This window comes from Zonotrichia leucophrys, chromosome 5 (genome assembly GCF_028769735.1).
Source record: "Zonotrichia leucophrys gambelii isolate GWCS_2022_RI chromosome 5, RI_Zleu_2.0, whole genome shotgun sequence".
In the NCBI taxonomy this organism is placed as follows: Eukaryota; Metazoa; Chordata; class Aves; order Passeriformes; family Passerellidae; genus Zonotrichia; species Zonotrichia leucophrys.
The window spans coordinates 47,843,333-47,860,090 of NC_088175.1; the positions used below are offsets into that span (position 1 = coordinate 47,843,333).

Below are 16,758 nucleotides of genomic sequence, written 5' to 3' on the forward strand. Positions count from 1 at the left end.
TCATTTACTAGTGAAGAATCCTTTCAAAAGAAGTTTAAAATGTGTTAGAATAATATCAGAAATTCTTCCTTTTGGCTTTCTTGGGTACTTTTATTTAAAATTGCAGCTATTTGCAGTTAAATGAGGACAATACCTGTTCATGTCGCTGTTGCTGCTTGTAATCTTCTTTCTTCTTTAATTTCTTTACCAGCTCCTCAATTTCCCTTTGTATTTCTTCCTTCTCGCGTTCTATGGCTTGTATTTCATCTAAGAAAAAAACACCTCTAAGGCCCAATGCCTATTTCACATACAATTGGTGGCTGCAGCCTAAATTGTCAAGGGGCCAAAACTTCTGGTGGTCTTTCCCTGTCCCACAGCTCCCACATAAAGCTGTTGAATGTGTTACTGTATCTGCACCTCCCAGCAGTTAAACAACTACTCCTGTAGAAATAGAGAAGCAGCTGCAGGAACAGAAGCAAATACAATTTTATGATTCCATCTGGAATGCCTTACTTGCTCCAGCCCACTTTGGAACATACCCTCATCTTTCTTTCTTGCTTTCTTCCTGTAGATTTCAGCTCGGATCTCTTCAAAAGAGAATTCATCCACTCCAGCATAAACTTTCTCTTTGCAGTACATCACCATCTCCTTCCGGGCCTGAGCATCCTGCTGCTGGTGCTGCACTCGCTGCAGGGGGTCCTGCCGCTCCTCAGCTTTGCGAGTACTTAACACAGAGTTTATGCTGGGCTCAATTTTACACGGTGTCCTGAAAAAGCAGCAATTTATTACTTAGGTTTGGTGAACTTCTCTGTACCACAGAAAAGCAGGCATGGGAGACAACAGGACTAGTTTCAGAATCTAGTTTTGGAGTAAAGACATTCTGTTCCATGCTTAGAAAAAATACATGAGAAAATTGGAATGAGTAACACCAAACTACTCAGAATTGTGTGATAACTAAAACAAACAAACAACAACAAACAAAACAAGACAAATCCAACCTGAAGTGTCTATAAGGTACAGTCAAAAACAAATAAAATTCTTATGATGTCTGAACTGCCCAGCATCTTGCAGCAGGACCTGGCCAATTTAGTTCCATTGAGCTGTGTGACGACCACAGGCACAAGTCCCTAAACTCTGGTTTGCAGCATGATTATCTGGGACAAAAGGGACACAGGAGAAAAGGGACTTAAAAATGGACATTCTTGGGCCAGATGAAACCAACATGCTGATTCCAGGAGAGAAGAAGCAGTGCTGCTACAGCTTTACAAACATCAGCAATCCAGATGACTACAGCTGGATAAATTCAAATCTGGGAGTGATCATACGGCAAAAAAGCGCTCCAAATATTCGGGGTTATAAAGCTTTATTGGAGGAGTGTGGGGATCAATACAAAGATCCCAACAGGGTCCTTCTGCCAAGAACCCTGCATGACAGCTGATGGCATGATTTGCATCACATTTAAACAGCTACAGCATAACCCTTCCACATTTGCAGGTAATAACAGTATCATAAGGAAGTGGATTCAAAGACAGAAAAAAACCCCCAAAATCTAATTTTAAGATTTCAACTACATAATTTAAACCTAGATGCCAAGTCTCTGCCTAAGTCCCTTAGAGATAACTTAGCCTGCTGCTCAGTTCTACCCACTCTGTCCCTCTCCCTGCTATGAAAAGCCACTGCCTTGGTAAGGAACAAATCTCCATCCCACAGAAATGGGCATGCCAAGAGATTTACCCTCTGATGTGGCATCACTGACTTCCAGGAGAAAGAAACAGTCTTACAGCTTAACAGGAATGCAGATTTTACACATTTGTCAGCTAACCCTGGCACAGCCACGGGCAGAGCCACTCTGCAGTCCACAGGCAATCCCTGCTGCTCACCCCTCCTCAGCATTCCCTGGTTCCATGCAATCCCAGCCTCTGGGAACTGCCTGTAATACCAAACAGTCTCTGCCACTCCTCCCTCACAGGGAGCCTGTCTGTTCCCTGGCCATCATTAGCCACAGAAAGGTAGAGCAACCTTGCAAAAGAATGTGTTTGCCTCTGCTCTGACTAAACCACCCCATCTCCTGGGATTTATCAGCATTTCAGGGAGCACTGTACAAGCACCACACTCACTCCTCCACAACCTAAGCAACACTGTTGGCATGGCAACTCTGACAGCTTATTGCAGAATAAAACTCCAGATGTGCTGAGCACAGAGTTCCCAAGACAGAAAAAAACAGCCACAAATCTGCCTCCATTTGGGGCTCTTTCACAGCAAACAGCACCCTCAGACACAGAGCTTGTGCTTCTGCCTCAACACACTGAGCTAAGCTATTAAGCTCATTAGCATATATGGATATGACACAGGCCCCCACATCATGAGCAGCACTGAACACTCCCCGTGTCCTTATGCAACCTCTGCTGAAGCCTCTGTCTTCAAGCTGCAGCACTAATTGCTTCCAGGCTGACAGATTTTAAATTCTTCCAGCTGCAAGAGAGGCTTAAGTACTCACAAAACAAGTCCCATTTCAGGAAGCAGCTTTGAGAATCCCAGATGCAATTCCCCATCCCAAACTCCAACTCACATCATCTGTGGCTCAGCTGGCTCGTCCACATAGGGGGTGAAACTGGGCACTGGGGGGGGCACTGCCAGGCCAGAGCTGCCAGTCCTGCGAGGACGCTGTGGAAGGAAAGGCAACATCAACAACACAGGGATCATTTCAGTCTCCACATCCCTCTGCATTCTGCATCTCCCTTCCCTCATCTTCTGCTCAGTTGGGCATTTTCTTACATTGAAAATTAAACTTGATGGAGACTTTTCCAAATGAATTCCCTTCTGACACAGTCACAGCCCACCAGCTGAACACTGGCACCTAAAAGGCTCCTCCTGCACGTCCTCACCAGCCCCAGCTCCTCTTATTCTGAGGAAATGTTTATATATATTGAGGGATATATATACACACATTATCCTGGTCAGGCTGGGTATTCCTTATTTTCCACAAATGCCACAGTTGTCATTTTCCAGCCAAGATTGTGCCAATTCTATGACAATATTCACTCCCTGTCCACCAACAACCTCCAGACTTGGAGTTTGGTTTTTTCTCAGTTTTCCCATCAGAGGCCATTGCAGCACCACAAAAATCCCTGAACAGTTTCTGAGGTCCATCAGTAAAGAGAAGAGGTGGAATTTAGTCTGGCAACACACTACTCTCATCTGCCTATTTCATCAGGCCAAGAAAATTTACATGGTGGGAATACTTCACAAACTCACTCCTCTTTTCCATCATTTCCCAAACTGCTTCCTGAGGCATCTTGAAACCAGCAGTAAGAGAAATCCCTTCTTCCCTGTGCAAGTTTTAATGTGTCAGAGCATTCACCCAAGCTTATTCTTGCACTCCCCTTCAATGGAGTGGAATTAACATCCTTGCCTCTTCTGCCAGAAACAGGATATTTTATTTAATTAAATCTAAGAAATTTCATTAAGAGGGGAGCAAAGACTACTCTAAGGGCAGACACTAAAAGAAATATGGAAGCATTCAGAGACCAGAATGAATGTGTTAAACAGCACAAAGAGACTGGCAAAATAAATTTTATATTAATAATTCTTCCTCACTCTTCTCAGTTATATTAAATCTATGATTTAGTTAACTTTTCCATTCATGTAACCAAACTGCTTTCCATCTGAAAAGAAAGTCCTTGGAGTTTCCAAGAATTTTAGCCTGGTTGCATCCCTCCCTTATTCAAGTTTTTCTTACCAAGCTCCACTTACAACAACGTCCATATTGAAAAGATGAAAATACTTTTATTATCTCAATGCCTGAAGTTGTTAGCTTGTATGTATTCATGCATTTGGAGTTCTGCAGACTGTTAAATGCCTCAGTGTAACTTCCAGTACCTCCCCACCTTTCTTTCCCACAGGGAACAGGCCCTTATTGACACATTCCTAAAATGTTATCTCTTGCCTGGTACTGCTCCAATTTTATTTTGCACCACACAATTGCTGGCATAATAAGAGTAGGGGAGGAGGGCAGAAGCCAGGGAGGAGATAGACATACACACATTATCCTGAGGAGAGGATATTGTGTGTATATGTATCTCAGAGGAGAGGAGCCAACTGCTCCTCCCATTGGACAACATTGCCCTGATATTCCAGTTGCCCAATCCTTTCAACTGTAAGGACCAAATTCTGGGCACTGGGTTTTGCCATACTGTGTACCTGAAGGTTTGCAAGGAAAGCTTTGTTTTTACATTGTCATTCTAACATGGACTGGAAAAGTTTGTGTTCCAGCACGTGACCAACAGAACAGACCACTGGGGACACAAGCATCATAAAGTCACCCTAGGGCATCCAGGCACCAGCCTCGTGCCTTTCTATTCTCCTTCTCTCAGCTCCAGAGAACATGGCAACACTGGGCTTATCCAAGCACCTGTGAAACAACCCCGATCTCCCAGGATGGATTCCCTTCACACAAGCTCTTCCATCACTCCCCTCCAACAGCCTCAACACCTGTAGCACAGCTGCTCCTTTTGATGTCTACTTGAAGCCATGGGAAGCTCCTCTGTCATCCAATTGCCAGGATAAATATTCCATTGATACTGCTCTGCAATTCTTTTGATCTGTGCTCTTCTCTTTTCCTCACAAGCACTTCAAAACAAGACTTGCAGAATGCTGCACAGCCCTTCTTTGCACAAGGCAGCCAACAAGTTCCTCCTTCAGCTTCTAGTTTCCAAAAGAATTCAACTCTTACATTTCTGTCTTACACTTTTAACTAATGCCTGCCTTCTCCCCTTCTCTCATATTTTACCTCTTACATTCCTTTTCTGCCCTCCAAACATTTCAGCAGGCCACCTCTGCCAATTCTTCTGCTTTGCAAGAATTTCCTTTTCTTCAGTTTAAAACTCCACAGAGAGTTTTTCAACCTTATTCAAGCAGTATCAGCCTGCTAAACTTGAACAGAGTACACATGGCCAGGGACTCTTTAGGAGAGCAGCCATTCACAAGGGATGCAGTGACAGCAAAAGGGGGAATGGCCTTAAGGCAAAGCAGGGTGGCTTTGGGTGAGATATTGGGAAGAAATTCTTCCCTGGGAGGATGCTGAGGCCCTGGCACAGGTTGCCACACAGAAGCTGTGGCTGATCCGTTCTTGGGAATGCCCAAGGCCAGGTTGCATGGGGCTTGGAGCCACCTGGGCTAATGCAAGGTGAAATCGGATATCTATAAGGTTCCCTCTAATCCAAACAATTTCACAATTTTATTATTACATCTGTATTTGCAACAGACACAAACCACAGGCAAGGAAGAAAGAGAAACCTCTGTTTCAGCAATCAGAAGTCATGAACTTCCACACACCTTCCTCTCTTTTCCCTGTCCATTTTGAGCCTCCTTACCCTGCCAGAGTTCCACGGTCCTGCGCTGCGTTCATTCTCCTTGCCCCTGTGAAGTGGAGGTATTGGGCAAGACTCTGCTGCAAGTGTGGGCATCTCAGGTCCAGACACAGAATTGTCCTCAAATACAGAACAACTTCGTGCTCTTGGAAGCTGTCGAGAGCCCTGAGGCTGGGAGCTTCTGTTTGGCTTCATGACTATAAACAAGAAGATTTATGTCAATTAACCTTCAACTGCCACATTCAATTGCAAATCTCACTATAAAGAGATTGAGCTCCTCCAAGAATAGGTTTTTTAGCTCTTTAATGTACCTTTAATTGCATCTCCGACACGACTGATGGGGACTCTCCTCCCTCTGCATTTGAGTTCTGCCAAAGAAATTCTCTGAGGCTCTGCAACTTCCAGCAATCCCATATTGTCTCCATCAGGAGTATCCTCAAGTGCCAGTAATGTCTGCCGAGAAACACGGGCCTGAAACTGCCTAGAAAAAAACCATTGGAGAAGTCAGCATAGCCTTCCCCATCCCGGGAAGCCAGGTGAGCACCTAAGCTCTTCCCTTACTTGTGATGAGCCTGGAGTTTGTCCAAAGGCTCAGCCTTGCGCTGGAGTCCTTGCTGGAATATCAGATCAGCTTTCCTGAAGCTGCCCCTGGCCTCGAGTGCCTCTGCCCAGGTGATGTAGAGCGCGGCCAGCGCGGTGCCGATCTCCTGGCTCCACAGGTAACTGTACAGATCCAAGGGCTCGTTGCAGCAGTCGCCCTGCAATGACCCAAGCATGTCGGTGATCACACGGCACTGCAGGGGCTCACAGGCAAAATCTGCATTTCAATGCCTCCAGCAAGACCCCCATGATTTCAATACAACTCTGACAGGAACAGCTCCAAGGCCAATACACAGAATTTGATCATTTCTTATTTGAATGTGAGGTAATTCAATGATTGAATTGCACCGTATTAGTATTGCTGAGAATGAACAGATATTTTCGCTTCAGATGAAGTACAGCATATTCCTTGCCACTTTTAGAACTGGTAGATTACCTCAGCAAACTAAAGATGGGGAAAAACTGCTTTGTAAAGCAACGGACAACAAAAATTACAGGACAGGACCAGAACACTTAGCATGCTTTGGAGTTTAAAAAGATGCGGATAGAATACAGCTAGAAGCTCAACTATCTGGTAGGACAGATATATTTTAGATGTTGTATCTTTAAATCGCTTCTCTCTCTCCTTAAATAAATATTTGAACTCTATTCAAGGCAGTTTTCTCAAAACAAAAACTTCTAGAGTTTGTAGCTGTCCAAAGTGAACAACCCTAAAAAACAGTCTGGAAATGAGAAGCAGAATTCAAGAGTAACATTTGCAGAAAAATACATCCAATATTGCACTCATTGTTGTGAAAATGCATGTATTTTATGATTGGCTTTTTGCAAATATTAAAATTAATATTATATGTGTTGTGTTAGAAAGTAATGCTGTATTAATTTTCTTAAGTACTGTGTTAAATATAGTTTTCGGTTATAAAAATAGAAACTATGCTATGTAAGATGCTTTGTTTAACAGAAAGGGCTTGCAGCGAGATGGCAGCCACAGGACACCTAAATCTTTCAGAGAAAGGGGATTTATTGCCCTCTTATCAGAAGAAACGAACTTCTTCCCGCTTTGGAGGTGCTGTTGGGATTAGAAGGAAGAAATTGACACTGACCAGACAGAATCCTGTGTTTGAATGGAATTTATGCATCATGTATGAGGTGTATGAATATGGAACAGGCTATTGTTCTTAAGGGTTAATCCTCTGTTAACAGGTGTCCTTTTTCGGGCTTATACTGCCCAGAAAAAGGTACCCAGATGTCCATAACTCTTTGTTTTTATTGTCTCATATTGTCCTAATTCAATTTGTCCAAATTGTTATTACTCTAATTGTGTTATTATTTTTATAACCATTTTATTACTATTAGACTTTTAAAATTTTAAAACCAACTCATTGGCGTTTTTCACACTGTACAACACTGTTTGACTCCTGTCACCAGAATCAACTTAGCTGTGTGCAGAGAACAGGAAAAGGTCCCAAGGAAAAGCAGCAGCCGAGAGATGTTCCCAAAGCACTCACAAACTTGAGCCAGAGATTCAGATAGCGAGGATCTCTGTAGTATCGCTGCTGCCCGTGCAGGGCTTGCACTGCCCTTTCCAGAAGTGCAGTCAGGTTGCCATCCTTGCCACCCCCAGGGAAGGCCTGCTCTATCCACTTGATGTACCTAGAGACAGAATGTGTTCAGAGCAAGTCAGTTCTTAATAAGCATCTCTAAAATATAAAGAGATTAAGAAAAAAATAGGCATAACATTGAAACACAATATAATAACTAAAAACAATCATAAAACTTAGCTTTCAATGAGTTTCTTATTAAATTAGAATGTGTTTTCCTTGCTTCTGCAAGGATATGTGAGCATTTAACTCTTTTTTCTGAAAAAAAGAAAAACTTACCGTTCCCACACATCCAGAGGATCATCTCCAGAGTAAAATCGTATTTCTGCTTCAAACTCCCTAAAACATAATATTATTCATCCAATAAATACATTTGTATCACTCTAAGTTGATCTTGTATATTACAAATTAAGAGTTAATTATTAATTAAAAAGCACAGCCAAATCTCTCTGGTGTTTGTTGTTCAAATGCTCCATTGCAAAATGAAAAAGTTGAAGTCTGTACTACACAACACCTGCACTGAGTAGTTCTAAAATCCTAGAGCGAGTTAGTAGGACAGATATTAATTACTAAACTTCTTTCATGCATTTTTTAATGCCTGTGAGATCAGTACAGTTAAAGAAGATATACATAGAATGAGGAGGGAGGAAGATAAGGGAAAAGGAGGTGTTCTAACAATCACTTACTGTTTTTTAAGCTGCAGAGCAGTGTGGCTGGAAGAGTCCTGCTGAGACAGTGCCTCTTGCAAGCTGGACATCACCCGTCCCTGCCGGAGGGGCTGCACATTCTCCTTGCTCAGCTCCCACTCGTGGCTGTCCTCCTGGGACATGACCACCTCTCCTCCAACCCTGAACGCTTCTCCTTTAATCCTGCACTTAAAAATAAATGCACACCTGTACAGCTGGGTACTGACCTGAAACCTGACAGAGACTGCTTTCCTAAGCCCATTCACCCCAAATTTCTGCACAGCCAGAACACACCACTTAGATACCCAACTTTTAGGGGGCTTTTAGAGGGACTTGGGGGTTTAATTCCCTCCTACAGGAAATACATCTTGACAGCGAAGAACCGCAAGCAGGCAATATTAGCAGCAAAAGCCACTAAGATTAGGCCATCTCCCTCCCGGTGATTGCTCTTTTCCATGCCCGGAGATCCCCCCATCCTCCTCCCAGGGCTTGCCCACGGCTGCGCTCCGGCCCGGGGGAGCCTCAGCCAGGCTCAGTCGGGACCCCCTGGTCCTTCACCAGTTCGACGAGCGGCTGCAGCAGGCGGGGGCACAGCCGAGCCTTGGCTCTACCGGGGATTCCCCGCTGGCACCGGCGGGAGCCGAGGCTGTTGGTGCCCCGGGACGCATCGCCGCACGCCGGGACCGGGCACCCTGCGCTGGCCGGGCAGGAAAATGTCTCACAGCGCCACAGCCGCGAGCGCCATGTACCTCATACCCTAAAGGCCCTCACAGATCCCACACAGACACAGCCCCTCACGGACCCCCAGAGACACCCACAGCCCCACAGACCTCACAGGCCACAGCCCCTCACGGATCTCCCAGTGCCCCTCAGCCCCGTGCCCCTCACGACCCGCAGCCGTCAGTGCCGCGCACCTCAGTACTTAGAGCCCCTGAGCCCCACGGGAATGCCACAGCTCCCCACAGTTCCTCAAGCCCTATTCACACCTCACGGCTCCTCAACCCCACAGGGATCCCACAGCCCCTCATGGATCGCCGAGCGCCTCTCAAGGACCCCACAGCTCCACGCACCTCACCGCACCGAAGGCCGCCTCATTCCCTTACAGACCCCACAGCCATGAGCCCCGAGCACCTTGCAGCTCCTCACGGACTCCACAGCTCCCCCAGATCCTCGAGGGCCCGTCACGCCCCACAGACCCTCACAGACTCCACAAGTTCAGAGCCGACGCCAGCCCCGCAGGCGCGCGGCCCTCACGGACCAAACAATTCTTAGTCTCGCGCACTTCCCAGCCCCTGAGGCCGCCGCGGTCCCTTAAGGGACACCACAACCCTCAACTGCCGCGCACGTCTCACGCCACACGGCCTCACCCCTCACGGACCCCACAGCACCGCAGGCCGGCCCAGTATCGCGAACCCCTCGCAGCCGCACGTACCGCACACAGCTCTCAGCGGCGCGGGCCGCCCGGACCGACACAGGACCCCAGCAGCGCTGAAGCTGTAACGGCAGCGCCGCCTCAGAATTCAAACCTCTCCCACTTCCCCATTGGCCGCGCCCCACCCCACCCCACCCGATTGGCGGCGTTCTGCGTCGCCCCGGGGCATCACGGGAAATGTAGTTCCTGCCGCACCAGCGCCACCTGCGGGAAATACTAAAATTTTTTATAAACACTGCGCTCGCAGTTAATCTGAGTAGAAAGACATACTCCTGTTCCTTCTCCCGTATGTTCCCGCCCTTTCCCTCTGGTAACCACTGGCACTCACTGATTCTCCACATTATTTCTCGGTCTTAAATTCATCCTGTCATTTTTTCTGAGGCGCTCACCTCATGCAACCGGAGGTAGAGCAACCTTGCAAAAGAATGTGTTTTCCTCTGCTCTAACTAAACCACCCCATCTCCTGGGATTTATCAGCATTTCAGGGAGCACTGTATAAGGAGGACTCTCACTCCTCCACTGTGGGATCATGTTTACAGGAAAAGGGACATGTGTTTAATGATCCAGCCTAACCTTCTGGAACTAAAGAACAAGGTCATCTTTGCGGACAGAAAACTGATGTTGCAAGAAGAAGCAGCAGCAAAGTTACTGACAAACACAGGGCTGTCCACCCGAGTAAAATGACACTTACCAGCATCTCACAAATAGATTAATAAAAAATGCATGCCTGCCTGGTGGACAAAGTAGAGCTCCCAATCAAGAGATGCGTGGACAAAGCAGAGCTACCAATTTACCAATGCGTGACTGTGTAGAGCATGATAAGAAGTAAATATAAAGAACATTTAGAAGCACAATAAAGGGCTTTTTCCTGATTCACATTGTTTCTGCAGAGTCCTTTTTCATCTCACGTCACATCCTAAGCATCATTATTGGGATAGCAACTCCAACAGCTTATTTCAGAATCAAACTCCAGATATGCTGAGCACAGAGCTCCCAAAACAGAAACAAACCAGCCACAAGTCTGCCTCCATTTGGGGCTGCTTCAGAACAAACAGCACCCCAAGACAGGTAGCTTGTGGTTTTGTGTAAGCACAATGAGCTAAGCTATTAAGCTAATTACTAGATATAAATATGATATAGGCTCCCACATCATGAGCAGCACTGAACACTTCCCATATCCATTTGTATCACAGCAGAGATGGACACATGCCAAGGTTCAAGCAGGAATAGTGATCTTTATTGTTCACAGCTCATATTTATATGGTTTTCAAAAGCAGCACATTCAATCCCAATTGGCTGGTCACTTGTTGCCACCCACATCACTGGCCAATAGCTGCCTCCAAACGTGCTGGCAAAAGATTGGCCAGCATCCATTCCTTGCAGTTAAGTCCTTCAGCTTTTCATTGTTTTCTTCCTTAAAGTCTTCCTTTTCTCACAGGTACAGGCTGATCAAGTCAAGGTTACTTGTGTCTGTGAGGCCGCCAGGTCAGCTGTTAGCCATCATAGTTCCTCCTTTTTGTATTTCAACTACCAAGGTGGTCTTTATCATCCTCTCAGAGCCCTTTGTAAACAGGATAACAAACATGGCACAATGTACAAAATAATTATGCTAATACAAAAAATTATAAGCCCAGTTTGAATGAGGCTCTTCACCTAGCCTGATAAACCAAACTCTTCCAGCCAGTGATCTCTCCCAGAAAATCCTCCATATAACACATGCCATCAAACTCTTCAGAACTGTGTCCATGAGCTAACAAAAGAAAATCAACAGCATGCCACATGCTATCTACATCTACAGCCATAGCACTCTAAATTAAGGAAGTTTCGTTTACTCTTTAATCCAGAAACTACTGGGAGTAACATTTTGCTTTCCTGTCCCACTTCTGTCCAACATATCATGTTCTGGTGTGTAATTAAAAAACACACACCCTTCTGCTGATAATGTCCCTAAAATGTCTGACTCTTGGGGTTCACATGGAGCAACAGGTAAATCATTATCATAAAACATCCCATAGCTCCCTAAGGGGGTTTTAGTATTACAAATGTTCTGGGAAGAGCATCGCACTTTGACAACATTTTGTGTTACTTGTATAGTTTATGTGCCATTCAAGGGTACCCCCACTAAGCAGGAGGGAAAAGGTTGTTCTGGCTGTGCCATAGACAAAATCAATCTGATTCCATTCAATCTGATCAGCTGCAGACAGCAACTGATACCCAAACACTGTTTCTGTTCCACAGCTGAGGGGCCCTCAGGGAGGTGCTGCTGGCTGTGATCCAGAGCAGAGCCTCAAGCACAAGGCCCCAAGGACCTTCCCACTTGCTGGTAATGAGGTCCCATACCTCAGGCTTGGGCAACTGGACGGCACAAGAGGACTGCAATGAAGGTTTTGGGAGCTTGGCGATATCATAAAGCAATGCAGTGTGCACAGAGCTTTGGCCACCCTACTTTGTGGGGTTTCACCAGACATTGGCCCTTTTTGTTTCTCAAGAATGCACTTCAAAGCGCCATGGGCAAGCTCAGCAATGGCTGGGCCTGTAGGGGAATGAGAAATGCCAGTGAGATGTGACATGCCCCATAACTGCAAGAATTGATGAGTTGTCTCTGAGGTACAGGCAGGGCCATTATCAATTTATCGGGGTGGCCAGCACTGCAGCAGAGCCAGGCCCAGCCCAGCCCTACCAGGCCATGTGGGCCATGTGGTGAAGTGTGGGCCTGACCAGTGCCCAGTTACCTGTTCAAAAGCTGGAAGCAAGACAGCTTTTCCTGGGTTTTGTTTGTTTTCAAATGTGATTACACAGGGACGTGTTCAGCTTCCTTAAGTGGTTTAATAAGGTGTCAATATTCAAAACTAGCCAGAGGATTGGTTCTGATGGGCCCAGAGGAAGCTTTTAGCAGTCCTCACAGAGAATCACTTCCATAACTGATGGATTTTCTCTTTACCTAAAAACCAAGCTATGTTAAACCACAACATTCACCACCCCTAGTCTCTGTGAATACACATTTTAAAATCATCAAAATTATATTCAACATGCAACTTCTACTTAGAACAATAAAAAATACTAAACTAAACAGAAGGAAAAAACTGCTTACAATAACCTCCACCCCTAGACATTTCACTATAATTACAATATAAATTTTCCACTATCATTCTATTTAAACTTATTGCTTAATACTTGCTTTGCCCTTTATTTCTCCTAATTATCTCACAGCTTTCACCAATTGTGTGTATTCTCCACCAAAAGATGCAGTGGTTTCAGTAACCAGGCAGAAACATCAATTTTCATTTGCCAATCCGAGTTTTCTGGCCAATGCACCAATTACTGAAATGGGTCTAGCACTGGCCAAATGCCAGTGCACCCACTAGAATTATTTACTCACTTTCTGTTGTGAGATAAGGATTAGGAGGAGGGCAAAACAGGTTTTAACTAAAAAATAAGCTATGCTAAACCAGAACACTAGGGAAGTTGACTCAGGGTCACTTTTAAGAATATTAAACAAGGGTGATAAATGTGGGGTAGTTAACCTTAAATAGGGTCATATCCAGCTGATGATGATACCTAAAAGGTTTTGTGCATTATTTAAAGTTTGGATCTTGGTTGAAAATTTAATTGTTTGTGGTTGTATTGTCTGATGTAACATTTTAACTGCTACCTATTTCCATGGGGGTTGTTGTTGCACCTCTCCAGGTGCAATGTGCAACTGCAACTCTTGCAGTGCTTGCATCAGTTTTGGCTGAATCTGTAAAAGGCCTTCTTTGCTGCAAGACTGACAGAGAGCACTGTAAATACAAATTTGGGATATCATCAAGACATAAAGGAATGGCAAAGAAACAGTTTTAAATCAACAATCAACATGTCCCAGGTAGCAGATATCGTAGCAGGGCATGGCACTCCAGGCTGTAAAGCACCCACACTTTCCGTAACTGTATTCATTTTTCTTAAGTCATGAAACAACTTCCATTTACCTGATTTCTTTTTAATCACAAACACAGGGGTGTTCCATGGACTTGCTGATGGCTCAATATGACCTTGATTTAATTGTTCTTTAACCAACAATTAAAGAGTGTTCAGTTTTTCTTTTCAAGGTGCCACCTATGAACCCACACAGGTCAATCAGTGAGTCACTGTAAGGCTAGTGTAGGATCCTTTATGCCCCTCAGCACAGTGGCCCCTGTGAAAGATCTGTTCCCAGCCACACCCCCTATGCTGACAAGACATCCCTTCCCCACAGGTGAGTGGCACAGCAGTAACATAGGGATGGATTGTGCCTGTCTGTTCTGGATTTTCAACTAACTCAGGCTTACCACTCCAGTAACTTTGTGTGGTACCTCCAAGGCCAGCAACAGATCCTACAGCTATGGTGGGCCATGACTGAGACCATGTGTAAGCAGATATGATCATAACATCTGCTCCAGTATCTATCATCCCACTGACCTTGATGTGGGATGGATTTGCCTGAGGCATTGTATGAGCACAAACCACGTTTGATCTTCGATCAGACATGACCTGAGTCCAGTATACTTCAGGTTCCCCAGCAAAGCCAAAGCTTCAGTTTCCTCACAGCTTTGAGTCTGTTTCAGGAACACAAGACTTAAAAAGTACAAGTTGAACAATACAACTTTTAGCTGGAATGGATACAGGAGGAGTAGCTCTTGATACCATAGCACATATTTGTCCAGTATAGTCTGTATCTGTAACTCCAGGGTGGACAAAAAAAACCTGTAACGTTGCTCTTGATCATCCTAATAATAATGTACTTAATCCCTCCCCAGTAGGCCCATGGGCCTCGAGGGGGATTTTATATACCTGCAACAAGTCTGTAAGTTATAATGCCATCAACAGACATATCCACATCAGCAGATCCTCTTCTTGTCCCTGTGCATAGGCCTGCACTGGAGGACGGGAAGGTGCTCATGCCTGCAAGCATCTCCCTTTAGGACTCCTGTTCCAGTTTCCCTGTCCACTAAGAGGCTGTCCGTTTGCGTGGAATTTAGACCTGCATTGCTTGGCAAAATGACCGGGTTTTCCACATCGGTAGCAGTTTCCCACTACAGGCACAGCTCTCCATTTCTGGTGTGTCCCCCATGAGTTGTACCTACGGGGACAATTTGCTTTTCTGTGGCCTAGTTGCCCGCATCCATAGCATGTATACAACCTTAGAGCAGCTGCCAAGTTATCAGCTAACCTAGCCATTTCAAAAGATACAGTTCCAACATCAGCACATGCATCAATCATTTCATCTAAGGATGGATTTATTTCTGGTAATAGGTCTATTGCTTTCTTGCAGTCTTCATTTGCATTGCTTCGTGCCAATGCCTGTATCAACAGATATTTTGCTTCATCATTTGCTATTTGCTTTTCTATTGCATCTTTTAATCGTTCTATAAATTGCATGTAAGGCTCTTTGGGGCCCTGCTTAATTTTTACGCAACTCTGAGTTGGTGTCACCAATGCCATTTTTCCAACTTCCATCAGGGCCTGCATTCCTAAATCTCTTGCCTTGGCCAATATCAAGGGATTTAGGCGTGCTTGCAACTGAGGGTTATTTACAGGAGACCATGCCAGAAGCTGAGAGACCCCTGCCCCAAAGCACGGATCTTGCTGCGGCACCGCTAAACTATGCAGCCCTTGCCTTTCCACTTTTTCCTTCCAGATGAACTCAAACATCACGTATTCCTTCGGGGCACAGACCAACCCCGCTATTTGCTTGACATCAAAGGGTGTCATTTCCCATTCAGCTAGAAGTCGTAACATCCTTGTTACAACCGCAGACCCCAGGCCATGCTGGGTAGCTAGTTGGCGTAACTGGGTGAGAATTTTAAAGGCGACTTTTATAAAGGATGCAGTCCCATTGTTTTGCCCTTCTTGGTTATCCAAGGAGTGTGGGAACCAAGGTACAGAAATTTGTTCAGCAACTTCATAATCTCTACTATCAAGTGCCATGAATTTCATACGTTGCCAAAAGCTAACTGGATTGTATGCTGAGATAGCAGCCCCAGTCGTCCCACTCACAAGCTCTTGGCCACTCAAGAACAGCCGGGGATACGGATAAGAAAGTTGTTCAGCAAGTTCAAGATCCCCATTAGCAATGGCCTCTAATTTATGATATTGCCAAAACGTAACCCGGTCATATCCTGAGATAGTAGCTGACACTGGTTGCGTGGCAAAATCATCCTTCTGAGGGAGAGCAGGGAGGCGACAACTTGGGCCTCCCCTGTTAGGATTCCACGAATCTACTAATAGAGGGGATTCCTTGGGCTTCTCAGGCTTTGGCTGTGGACACGATGAGGTGTGGCATCCTGCCGCTCTGGGTGCTGGCACTTCCCTGCTGGAACTGTCAGCACCAAGTGCCGCACGGCTCCCGGCTCCTATTGCCATGCCAAGCTTGCGATTGGACCCATCAAGCACTGGAGGGGCTGTCGGCAGAAGTTTATCATCACTCCGCTCATCTGTAGGCAGAGAAGCAGAGAATGGCTTGGTGCTAACTGGGGGTGCAGGACGTGGAGGTGCAGGAGCACAGGGCGCAGGCGGAGTTGCAGGGATGGCAGGCGCAGATGACAGCTGCTTCCCTTCTGCTTTTTCACCCGCCCTTTCCACTCGTGAACTTGATGTGGCACCTACTCCCCCAAGCGCTCCCTCCTGAGCTCCACCATCACCGGGTGTCTTGGCAGGTGGAGTCTGTGGTGCCTCAGCTGCTGGTTTTGCATTTTGCTCAAGTTGCAGCAGTTTCAAAGCGCCCAGCAACCGCCTCGAGGTGGGCATAATATTTTTAGCAGTGTCATCACCTCGAGAGGCTGATTCAAAAATCAATTCACCAGCCCGTTCCCAGATTTTAACAAGAAATGCAGTTTCTATGGTGGCATCTACCCCATGGTTCCTACACCACTGCAATAAAGTATGCAGATCCTTTTTATCACATTTTATCCCTCGGCGGTCCAACATAAAGCTCCATACATTCACTATAGCTTTTTCTTCTGCTGACACTTTATCTTTTTCTTTGGTTGACACTTGAGATCCCATTGTCCCCAGTGGATCACCTTCTTAATTTTAGGTCTTGACCTTTGCAGCTCACCACGCCGCTTACAGCTCTCTAC

General features: G+C 45.6%; 1 protein-coding gene across 4 annotated transcripts in view; it reads right to left on the minus strand.

Moving 5' to 3' along the window:
• The window catches only part of BUB1B (BUB1 mitotic checkpoint serine/threonine kinase B), a 34,550-nt gene extending 17,795 nt beyond the window's left edge, over window positions 1-16,755 (minus strand). The window contains exons 1-10 of one of the 4 annotated variants that reach the window (XM_064715217.1): window positions 10,813-16,755; window positions 8,233-8,415; window positions 7,826-7,885; window positions 7,454-7,598; window positions 5,910-6,106; window positions 5,660-5,829; window positions 5,352-5,545; window positions 2,549-2,643; window positions 519-745; window positions 134-246 (exon numbers count right to left, since the gene is read on the minus strand). In XM_064715217.1, the coding sequence (XP_064571287.1) occupies window positions 134-246; window positions 519-745; window positions 2,549-2,643; window positions 5,352-5,545; window positions 5,660-5,829; window positions 5,910-6,106; window positions 7,454-7,598; window positions 7,826-7,885; window positions 8,233-8,415; window positions 10,813-10,817 (1,389 nt within the window). In that variant the 5' untranslated portion in view covers window positions 10,818-16,755. Of the gene's footprint in view, window positions 1-133; window positions 247-518; window positions 746-2,548; window positions 2,644-5,351; window positions 5,546-5,659; window positions 5,830-5,909; window positions 6,107-7,453; window positions 7,599-7,825; window positions 7,886-8,232; window positions 8,421-9,302; window positions 9,322-9,664; window positions 9,760-10,812 lie in introns of those variants that run through there. The other 3 variants (XM_064715218.1, XM_064715219.1, XM_064715220.1) reach the window with 3 other exon arrangements.
• Between the last annotated feature and the right edge of the window lie 3 nt (window positions 16,756-16,758).